Source organism: Teleopsis dalmanni, chromosome X (assembly GCF_002237135.1).
Source record: "Teleopsis dalmanni isolate 2A chromosome X, ASM223713v2, whole genome shotgun sequence".
NCBI lineage: Eukaryota > Metazoa > Arthropoda > Insecta > Diptera > Diopsidae > Teleopsis > Teleopsis dalmanni.
The window spans coordinates 17,672,899-17,685,617 of NC_051848.1; the positions used below are offsets into that span (position 1 = coordinate 17,672,899).

General features: G+C 23.8%; 1 protein-coding gene across 2 annotated transcripts; it reads right to left on the reverse strand.

The window, feature by feature from the left end:
• Positions 1-5,795: 5,795 nt before the first annotated feature.
• Positions 5,796-12,475, reverse strand: LOC119689281 (protein Aster-B-like). Of its 2 annotated transcripts, XM_038104074.1 has the most exons (3): positions 12,176-12,475; positions 10,799-10,919; positions 5,796-6,148 (listed from the first exon to the last, which is right to left on the reverse strand). In XM_038104074.1, the coding sequence occupies exons 1-3, from the start codon at positions 12,445-12,447 to the stop codon at positions 6,113-6,115; spliced, it is 429 nt and encodes a 142-aa protein (XP_037960002.1). In that variant the 5' UTR covers positions 12,448-12,475; the 3' UTR covers positions 5,796-6,112. The 2 variants fall into 2 exon arrangements, with proteins under 2 accessions (XP_037960002.1, XP_037960001.1); XM_038104073.1 differs by lacking the exon at positions 5,796-6,148 and having other exon boundaries at positions 10,674-10,919.
• Positions 12,476-12,719: the final 244 nt, after the last annotated feature.

Genomic DNA, 12,719 nt, shown 5'->3' on the forward strand with positions numbered 1-12,719 from the left:
GATAATTATCATTTAAAATGTTCATTAATTTAATTAATTTGTTTCTTATTATTATTAATTATTGTAATAATTAATATAATTAATATTTTTGCATCGATGCTTTTAATTTATATATAAAATTTATATAATATAAATGTTAATTAAAAAAATAACAATAAATGAGGCTTTTGGCCAATGTAACGAAAACTTTAAACCATTTTAAATGTTCACACTTTTTTGTTTCTTAAATAAGACAATCCACATGTATAATGTATGGACAGGCTATAGAAGTACTCATACTATGGTGTCCAACCAAAAAATTTCTTTATCGATAGTGTTCTTTATCGATGATCTTTTCATGATATAAAAAAATGGATCTGTTTATAGTTGCTTTGAAGCTCTGTCTGAACAGTTTTAATGCAAGCTGGTCCAAAAATTTGATTGATTTGATTTAAAATGCAAATTTTTAAAAGAAATATTCCGTTCGGTGGCATTAGAAAGTTTAGGTTCTTAACAGTTTCTTAACGTTGGTTCATATCATCGCATGTACATTATCACGTTTACGAGTTGTATTTCTAACATCACAAACACTACCACTTGATCTGTATTATTCAATTTCATTACGAACGGCAAGATTTGTACGTTGACTTGCGGTACTTCAGGATAACAGCGATGGCTGGCTCGACCGAGAAACTGTACTAGATCTTATGGGAAATCAGATGCGCCACCTGTTTAGTACATATACATGTATACATGCAATTTTATTTTGTTTCTCTTCAACCAAACAAAATCGCTTGTTAGGATGTGTTGATAGAGATTCATCCGCGTTTACTAACATCTTAAATTATTTTCATTACGCTTTCTTAAGAATGATTTTCCACAAATGCAAATGAATCTACACAGTTTTTGTCTATAAAAATAACCGATTTCAATTTCAGTTGTCTGTCAATTTGGTGTGCCGGTGCGATTTCACAATCATATCGTATATTCCAAACTGGTTTCTTGATAAAAAATCTATTTCAAACAATTGTTATTTTTTTAACAATTTAAAATATTTTATTGGCTTTGCCAATATAAATGAAAAATAGCATTGCAAATCTTCAGGAGTAGCGACGGAATTGCTAAAAAAAAAGTATTTTCTCTATAACTGAAATTTTTCCTAACTCGAACTTTTTGCCATCCCCTTGACGATTCGAGTTAGGAGAATTTTACTATATATAAGAAAGCCAAATTACATACTAATGTCATCCTTTATCTAGATCTCCAATGCCATCCTTTATCTACACCCATATTATCCACCTTATCTAATGCACAAATTTTAACCAGACCAGGATACCTGATACCTTTACCTAAATTCAATAACATCGATTTGCATAACCCTTTCTTAATTCAATTATACTAACATTAAAAAAATATTTTCATCACATTACTAATGTGATTGTCCTGTAATTCTCTGAAATTGTTGCGGTTGATTTGTTTGAAACCCTGACAAACTGTTATAGATAATGATCGGTCCTATTATCAATATTGTCCATATTTAGTTAGATTATACTGGTTTACTAGTTCAGTAGATAAAATTAAATTATTTTCTTTCCGATTTATATAGATTTATACTGCTCGATTAAATTATTAATTGGGAATTTTTATGTCGTATGACAAGAAACCTATTTCGAACAGAAAATGAAGTATTAAAAAGGCAGTTTCAATTTCTAAAATCAATTTTCAATAAAGTAATCAAAGTAAAGTTGGCTTGTATATATATATATATATATATATTGGCTGATAATACAATTGTTTCAGATTTTAATAAAACAGCTATATAGGCGCTAGATTAGTTCATTATATATTTAATGAAATAGCTGTGTGGTCGGCCAATAAATTTTACTATATTAAAATGGTTCCAGCTTCTAATTAATGGCGTCCAAGTGTTTACTATTTCTAATTTTATGAATGAAATGAAAATCAAAATAATAATAAATTTTTACAATAGTGCAATTTTATTAATTTTTTCTAGCATTTTACTTCTTTATCTTTATTATTTTCTATAACGAACGCCCAAATTTTGAATGCGTTGAATGCGTTTTATTCAATTATTTAATAACATAGCTTTCACAAATTGTATTTGCTTTTTTTTCTATTATTTTTAATTTATCTTTGCAAGAGACATAATTTGACATATATGAATATATAAATTTAATTGTTTGCCTTGATTATTGCAAACAATTTTCAAGCCAACATTTTTCTTTTGCTTAATTAAAAATTAAAACTTATGAGAAACTTACAATAATAAATTATATATATGCGCTTTGAACAATTCTATGCTATAGTATATATAAATTTGTTAAATTTTGCTCTCACTTGCTTTTCTAACTTCTATGACTTCTATGATTTTTAATGATATATAATATTTTCAATTGGACAAGCAAATTTATTTATGCTTTATATTTAGTTTTGCTAATATAAAAATAATACATTTTATTTGTAAACAATGTCAGATAATAACAATAATTTATCTTAATATATGTATATTAATCATTTTATGAATTATACTAATATGATTAACTTATTTCATATATATAAAAATATATTTAGATAAAAACAATGTTTCATTATTAAAAGAGAAAGCAACTTGAATTTTTTAAAACAAAAATTCCCAAAAGCATTAAATTAAAATATTATTTTTAAAAATAGTAAAACTGTTCTTTACTGTGACAAGAATTCTAAAAAAAAAGTTTTATTTTTTTAACTTTACCTTACAAATTTATTAAAGTTTAAATCTTAAACTGCTCGTGTAGGTTTTATTATTAATAAATGGTATTCCTTACATTGTAACTTATTATATATAGCATCTTTGTGAATGGTTGATTCATTGATTATCTCATAAATATATTTTTGTTTCAACCAGTTGAACAGTACAAAATATTTTAAAATTTAAAATAGAAAACAGCTACAAGAATTGATCAGAATTTTTATTATATTGAAGTTTCTACTTTAACAGAATAAAAAATAAAAATATATAATTCATTTTAAATTATGTAATGTATGTAATACAGTTATCTATTACCAATACAATTGAAAAAAAAAATAAATATAGTTTGGATAATTTATTAAAATAATTATGGTTCCTGACGATATTTTTAAAACATAATTTACAAAAATAAAATACTTATAATCTTAAATTCTAAAATAAATAAAAGAAAAATAAAATAAAATAAAATAAAATAATACAAAAAAATTGTATTTAGCATAACATATAAAAAATATACCATGAAGAAGAAGACAAGCTAATATCTATAATTGTTGAAAATAAAAGATAATTAATTGTCTACTAATCAGGAAGGAGAAAAAGTTGTCCTATATTTATATCATTCTATATTTAAGAATTAAGGTAATTATACTATTATTCTTTATTATAATTGTAAGATAATAAAATAGAATTATAATTAATAAATTGAGTGAAAAAAAATATAGTAAAATTATATTTATAATGCTGACAATAAATAAAAATAGAATAATAAAACACAAACTAAGAATGTATTCTTCAATATTTTCAACCAAATTATTTAATATGTTTATAATACATACAGAATAATATAAATAAATTTATTATGTTATTTTAATTAAAGTAAAAATAATTACGTTAATAAAATAGCACCAATTAGATCAATACCTTAAGAATATAACAAATAAAATAATATAGAAATACAATACAAAAAAAAATAATAATAATAAATCTAACACAGTTAAGAGATAACAAAATAAAATAAAACAAAACACAATAAAAAATGTTGTCGGTTTTAAAATTAAAATTATAAATATAACTGAAGTACAATATTAACTAAAATAATAAAATAAGTTTTAGATAATTGAAATTACATATATAGCAATCAAAAAAAAAAACATTTACCATTTATATATCAAATCATAAATGAATAATACAATAAACGCAAGTTAATGTTATTAAGAAATTCAATAAGAAAAAAAAAATTATTTAGATATAATTCAAATAGTTTCTTAATTAAATTAATTAAAATTAAAAAACAAAAACAAATCTACCTAAATGTATCGAAACTTCTCAATTATATTATAATTTGATTTTTGTTGAAGAAATGAATTGGTAAATTTTTTTTTAATATTATTATAATATTGTTATATACAATTTTTTTATATAAATTTACTGGTAGCATGTTACACAATTCTTAGTTTTTGCTAAATAATTGTAAACAATAATATTTTTACCAGTAATATACATATATATATGATATAAAGAAACTCTTCTGTTAACTATTTTGTTCAAATTAACAGAAGAGATAAGCATTTAACAACTATCGTAAATATAAATTGAAAACCTCTACTAAAAACTATACAATTTGGAATTATTTACATAAATTAATAATTGCTATTAACTTTTGAACAAATCGGTGGATTTAGCAGTGTATCATGAAAAAGTGATTTTAGAACACTTAGAAGCTTGTAAATACAGTCGAATTTCTATAACTCAAACTAAATAGAGTGCAACAGGGTTTAGAGATCAAGTTACATACATTTCTTGAACTCGAAGTTACCATAAGTCGAACATTTTCCTTGCAAAATGATATTTCGAGTTATGGAAGTTTGACTGTAATTTTTACTGTTGTTTAAAGAGTGTTCATAAATTTTTTATTCTTTATTTTTTTTAATACAAAATTTTACTTAAATTTTTCCAAAATAATGTTAAAATTTATAATTAATGTTTTTTTTTTTGGTATTTCCATAATTCAATTGTAAATTGAATTCATAGAAACAGAACCAGGTTTTTAACAGAACACCCAAAGTGTAGTATTTACTCTTTAGATTTGTATAAAATTATATTAAACATTATTTTGATATATTTAAGTTTGTTTCGCATTTAATTTTAATCCACCAATTGGCATTTTAAATTAAAATAATTTGAAAAATAAATATTCATTTATCCTAAACATGTATAATATAAAAAATGCTTTATAAGCAACAATTTTATAGAATTTTTGGTAATATTTCTTTAAGAATTTAAAATTTTACTATACAAAAAAAAAAATAATTAAAAACTTTGACTGGAGTTTGATCAAATCTTAGCTGATAAATTAAATAAATTTTAGAAATATACAACAAAATATCTAAAAAATTAATTTAATTATGAAAAATAGCACATTTAATCACTTAATAGAAAATAGTTTAAAAATCAAATAAAAATAATTAATGTTAAGCAATTTAAATATATAATTGAACAATTAAAAGAAATAATTAAATTGTGTGAATTAAAATTTTTTAAAAATACATAGATATTTTTAAAAATGATTAAAATTTATAAACAAAACAAACAAATTATAAACAAATAAATGAATATTATTATAAATTATCTCAGCATTTTAAACAGGTGCCTAAGTATGATACGTATCTAAATTAAAATTCAGATATATATATGTATGCATACAAATAAGTGAGATAACAATTAAGTTGAATAAAAATTATATTATTTAACATTCCATAAAGCATTAATGTTAATAAATTAAATTAATTTAAACTAATAAACTAAATGTAATTAAATATATTTATTGCCAGAGAAAAACAATTTGAACAAAATTCAACTAAATTCTTAGCGAATCTAAATTAAATCCTTTGACAGCAACAATTCTAGGTTGAGTGTACATATAGATATGTAAAAGTATACAGACAAAATTGAATAAATATTTTTATACTAACATAAACATAAATTAAAAATAAGCAAAAAGAATTATAATTAAGCTAAAATTAGTTTTTCTTAAGCATCACGTACAATTTCAACGATTTGATTTTAACGATTTTAATGATTTTGTTTCTCATTTATAATTTTATAAGCTTTATAAATTTTATAAATTTCATAAATTTAACTACTTGTAAAGGAACGGATGCGCATCCATTTTAGGATGCCGGTGATGCCGGTAAGAATGAACTAATGAGCCTTCTTAGCATATTTTAGACTCATACTCGTATACAACAATGAATAATAGTTTATTATATATTATAATAATTTTGTTTTTGTAGTTGTCACTTGCAGTAAATTTTATAAGCGAAACAGCAACCATTTATATCTTTTGGGATTTTCAGTTTTTGTGTAAATATGTAAATGATCAAGTTAACGAAACATGAGTTCAGCCAAAGTTCTCTCAGTCTGAAATGATAAAAAGTAAGCAGGTATTTTGTCTGTGGTCAGTAAAATTAAAAAAAAAAATAAAATACATAATTAAATATTAAAAATACTTGAAAAAGCGCATATTTCTAAGTAAAATTAATTTTTGTTTAACTATTCTAGAAAATGTGTATATAAGTACTTTAACGTTCAAGAAATTTTATACAATATCAAACAAACCAATTTCAAAACATTAAAGTATTGGAATATATATCTTGTAGTTGTTTGAAAAAATTTATATTCTCAATAATAATTAAAACATTATATGTTTATTTTATACAAAATACCAATAGCAAAATTATTTTCAATATACAATTTTATTGTTTCAACTAATATAAAACCCAAATGCAGTTCAAGTATTTAAAAAAAAAGCTTAAAACATATAAATGAAAAAAAAAAAAGGATTGAAACTAGTGTATAAAGCTTCGCAAAGCATTCATTTCGAGTTGTTTGAACTTTATTTTATGGTAATCGATAATCGGTAATCAGTAATCGGCGTAATAGAACTTGAAGTTCTAAGTTCAGCCAATCATCTATTCCGATGAACACAAGCGTCTCCTGCCACTCTCAAGCTTGAAAAAAGTAGTTCCAAAAGAAACACGTTTGAAGTGTTCAGTTAACATAGTTTGGCAGAAAGGCTGTACATTCAAAACTATTTTGAATTAAAAAAACATTCTTTTAGAGAAATATTTTTGAATGCTTAAGCGTAGACAACTTATACATAGATGTCCCACGCCGTTCAAAATAAATTAAATGTGTCCATTCGATTGCCAGTCACTCTACAACGAAGCACTGCCACTGTCACTTATATGTTTATCATAAAACAACGAACATATACATTTAAACAAAGAGAAAATGAGAGCGTAAAGCTTGTGTGACTCGTTTGGGGGATGTTCTCTTGTCCCACCGAAGTCCCACCGAACACACTAATTTAAGTTCAATCGACCTTTGGACTCATACCCTTGAGGAAGCTAGATTTTTACGGCTGAACCCCGGTTGATTTCAATTATATCCTTCCCATTATCCCCACTCCCCTACCCCTGTATTCGTTTTGTAATCCTTACATGTTATCTGCTTTTCAGATCCCGGTGAGCTACAACAACAACAACAGAGCGTAAAGATCTTTCATATGAAAAATTACCCATAAAGATAAGCAAGGCATAAGTGTGCTGAGAGCAAATTATAAATCCCAGTTAGAAACAGATCGATCTATCTCCTCTAAGATGTCTTTAAGATATGGATGCATTCATGTAGACTGGGCTTTGGGAACACTTTTTAAAAAAATGAGGAAAGTGTTTTCGATGATATTTTCCGTACGTGCCTTTAAGATTTAATCAGCCTTACAAAGTGGATGCTTTCGATTGAAAACGTTGCACTCAACATAGGTTTTTTAGTATACTTAGGTAGTATACTTAAAATTTATGATTTTCTAAACTGAGAAACCACCTTAATTAAATAAAAATTGAATACAAAAATTTTCAAACATAATCAAAAAAAGAAAATTCCAACATTTTTATATACACATCAACTAATTAATAATAATTAATACCTTAATTAGATTAAAATCAATTATATTTAAATATATACGCTTTAAAAACTAATATTAAAAATAAAAACATCACAAATAAATTTGTGGTCTAGAAAAAATATATAAAAAAATAATATATAAAATTCTTATAAAAAAATATTTCATTAAAAAATATATAATTATTATCAAAATATCTAGAAAGTTTATATTAAATAATGACAATAAAAAATATTCTAATATTTGATATGTTTCAAAATAAATGTGAAATTTTAAATAAAAAAAAATTAATTAAAAATTATCAAAATAAATGTGAAATGTGAAATTTTTAATAAAAAAAATTAATTAAAAATCATCAAAATAAATTAGTAAAATGATTTTGAAAGTTAATATATATAAGAGCTAGTTAGCGATAAACATAGAAATATAAATAAAACAAAAAGAAATACGTATATGAAATAGTGCTGACAAAAAGAAATATGAATAAAAAGAAAAGATAGATAGATAAAAATATATATAAAAAATACAGAAATTATTTGGGGGAAAAAATAGGTTTGACATTACCAAAGCTTGCGCCTAAGAACCAATTATGAATTATAGTATTATCGTACCCACAGCTGAGGATTTAATTACTCACAAGAAGAAGAAAAACTATTTGTCGGACTCACAATATAAGTCAACGTCAAAATAAATTTATTTTAAGCAATTATTTTGTATGGTTTTCATCTAAAATCTCTATGTAAAGGGACGATTGATTACCTCCAACACTAAGGGACTGGTTTGTGTGATAAAAGACTAACACATATGGACAGACTAGCAAATAGATGAAGATGGATAAATCAGTTAGTTTCGTAATAATATTAAACAGTATATACGATATATGTGCTTTCCAATACTTAACATACTCTTCTAATACTATAAGAAACATTAACATAACATAGATATTCAATTGATGTCGTATTCAATTGAAGTTATATTACACATACCTACATATGTAATAATTATATATACTGAAATTATTATTAATGTATACAAGTTCTATATAAAGATACCAAGTATTTACGAAAACAAACTTTTACATACTTATAAAACTCTCTCTCATAAAACTCTTATAAAAGCAGTTAGACGTTGAATTAAATAGTGTTCTAAAGGACATACATCATCGAATTAAATGATTCCAGGTCAAACATATTGCTTAATTTCAAATGTTTGCCGTGTCCTATCAGTTCACATTACGTTGTTGTTGAATTGAAAGCAAGGATGTAAATGAGTTAAAGAACATATATATAAGAATGAGTTAGGATAAAAGGAAAAGTTGGAGAGAGAGAGCGAGAGAGAGAGAGAATGTATATAGAGTATTGAAAATTGCTCGGGTAGAGGTGTAGAAGTCTTGAAATTTAATTAATAAATATAATTTAATATAAAGAAATGCGGTCCTATGTTCCTCCTACGAGTTCAAGGAATTTATATACATATATATATATATATGTTTATAAGAAAGAAATATTAGAGAAACATAATTTAAATTTTAAATTATATAAGTATTGAATTATAATTAAGTATTGACACGTTGTGCTAATACAATAATAAAAACTAAAATTATAATAAAAATAATACAATATATAAAAATTAAAAAAATATACATATAATATGCAAGCTGTGTAATAAACATAAAATTCAATTATGCTATTAAGAGACGATAACGATAACGATAATTTTTAATACAATAAACTACTTTAAAGCAGTTTAAAGCAATATTTATTTCTAAAAAGTTAATGGATTTGTTAACGAATGTTGAAAGGATTATGTGACCTAAATTGATATTTTTCACATAAAATTAATTAAATTAATGTAGTTAAATTAAATCTTTTTTATTTTAAATGTTATACGGTATTGACAATGCAGTCGTTATATCATGCTTTTAAAATATTAACTGCAAATCTAAATCACTTTCTTAATATATTTAAAACGTATTAATATTTAAATGTTTAGGTTGGTGTATTGTATAAGACCCTGAGGTGTGTAAGATCTTATTTAATTTTTTGTGGAATACGCGGTTATATGTAATGAAAAACAATGGCGCAACAATATAGATAAATGGTGCCAAGAGTTAAATTATTTCAAATGAAATGAAATGAAATTTATAAAAAAAATGAATAATAATTAAACGTCAAATAGACAAAAGTTTCTTAATCCAAAACGTATCGCGGATTAGAAAAATATTCAATGATATGGCACAATGGTTGATACGGTACTACGGATAAGTGATTAAGAGACGTCGAAGTAGATTATGTGCATAAAGTAAGTATATTTTAAAATAATAAAAATATTGAATTAAAAGTAGCACATTATATGTTATAGCACATTATATGTTATAGCACATTATATGTTAGATTGAGATATTAACGTGATGGAATATGGAATGGAATAGCATTCTACATGTGTATGTGTAAATTATATACTGAATTGCACACCAAATATTTAATTATTGGTAATGAAAGTAAATAGCAATACAGTTATTTATATATGAAATGAATGAAATGCTTAGTCAAAATTTTAAATTTAAAATTATTACAAAATATAATTCTATTCTATATCAAGTGTATATATTATTACTTTGACAGAAATGAAAAGCTTGACTTTGAAGCTTATAATGTACATATCAAAATAAAAATAATTATACATTTATTTTTGAATGTATATATAAAAGAAGCATATAGCAAAATGTTCATAAAAAAAAAGATATAAATATTGTATACATACATAAACACAAATTTCACAGGAAGCAATTTTTTTCATATAAAAACTCTTTAACAGACACAAAAGTTAATCACACATAAACTTTATTTATAACATATATATCTTTATATATATATATATATATAGTTAAATACAATATTAGTTATAAAAATTTGTTATTACATTATTTAGTTAATCTTCTGTTAGTAACTTTATTATTATTTTAATTTAAATAAAGCTTAATTACAGAAATTGCGTTTTTTTTTGTTTAATTTTTGTTATTGAAACAACTAAAGCTCATCGTTAAGTTCTATTATTTGTTGTGTTAGCTTGACGTCGTTGGTTATTGTTTGACAAACAATGCTCACCTTTTTCAACAAATCAATGGCAGTTTGCAATACTTTGTACCATTTCTTGAGTTCCGCTTCATGCAGAATTTCCTGTTGGCGCAACAATTCAATCCAATCTTGCGGAGTATTTGGCAATTCCCTATAAAAAATTAATAATACACTTTAGTATGAAACAAATAAATATATATATTTCTAATAATTATATTAAAATATATTCTATGATAAGCTTATTTTTGTTATACATTTAACTTGTAGGTTAGAATTCATTTCATAATTATAATTATAACCTTTAAAAACTAAATATCACCTTATAACTCTTATCATTCGCATTTTAAAATAAAATTCAATAAATAATATGCATTTTTTTTGTTCACGCACAAATAACTCTTAAATTCTCCTTTTTTATTTTAAAACGCACAAATAACTGCTATTTTTGTCTTAAAAATATAAAACGCAGGCGTAAGTTTTATAACTCACACGGCGTGCCTGATATTTTTAAAAACGATAATATAAAATACATTTTGCATGTAAGTAGTTGCTTTTGTAATTTCATACAAAATGTATTAAAGACACAAAACACCACAACAACAACAACAACAACAACAACAACAACAACAAAAACAAAAAGCAAAAGTTTTTCTTTACGTGCATCAACTCTTTAATACATTTTGTATTACAAAATTACAAAAGCGTTTTATTTTTTCGTTTTTAAAAATATCAGGCACGCCGTGTGAGTTATATTTTGTTTTCAAAAATAAAAAGTAATGCCTGCGTTTTATATTTTTTTAGGCCAAAATAACAGTTATTTGTGCTTTTTAAAATAAAAAAGCAGAATGTAAGAGTTATTTGTGCGTCGTGAAATAAAAGGCACATGATAATATTTATTTCTGAAATATATATATATATAATTATTATTTTTTAACTCTTCTTTTAAAATATGAGTTTTAAAATTTAATTATATCTTTCTCACATTGTTTTATAAGAGAGTTTAATATTATGATATCATGATATGATATATGTCTGATTGTAACTTAGTAATATGAAAATAATATATTTAACCCGAATCATTGTAATTCTTTTTTAGGTTCGTTTCTTGGATATTTATTTCCCAAAACCGGAATTAAAGGATATAAATGGCATATTTTCCAGAATGGCAATTGCTATTCTTACCACTAACAAACGGTGGGTATATACGTATTTATTTACTTTTTTACTTTACGCAATTATTGATCAATATATGATTTGATAATGAAAATTCAAAATGATTCGAATTAAGAATATAAAAAAATTAATAAAGACTAAACGAATAAATTAAACATATTTATTATATTATTATATTGTTTATATTATTATATTGTTTAGGTATGGAGAGTATTATAATGCGTATTCGCTTACTTCAATTCAGCAAGATTTGGCATACGTGCACGACTATTCAAATCATCATCAATACGTTCTTCCAGTTTCCAAAGCTTTAGCAACAATATCACATTTAAAAGAATTAAAAAGCTCATAAACAGTATAACGAAAATAGAGATCCATCTATAGCGGCTGGTAGGCTGTTGTACAGGATAATGCTTATTGGTAGGCAGCTGTTGTGCCAGCACTTGTGTAGCCAGCATATTATCCACTGGCTCTGCTTTCTGTTGCACAGGCATGGTCTCCTCCATTGGACGTACTTGTGTTGCAGTACCTTAATATATATTAAACATATTTGGCTTTAATTAAGCAAATTATACATATAAAGTACTTTATAACTACACTAATTTAAAGAAACTCTAAATAAATAAATTAATTTATAAAAATTTTTAAAAAATTCAAATGCATGCTCTTGAAAAAATGTTGCACATATATACCTATTGATATATTGTAAGAGATCTGTGTTTTCGTTGGTCTATCACCGATTTTCAAGTTAGTAGTAATGCGGTTAACAATAAGCTGG

What these genes read in the sequence shown, in the direction of transcription:
- LOC119689281 (XM_038104073.1), bottom strand. Translation starts at nt 12,447, where the DNA reads ATGGAGGAGACCATGCCTGTGCAACAGAAAGCAGAGCCAGTGGATAAT. An exon ending in CCAAATCTTGCTGAATTGAA is followed by an intron (nt 10,920 to 12,175) that starts GTAAGCGAATAC and finishes AATTTTTTATAG; the next exon opens with GGAATTGCCAAATACTCCGC.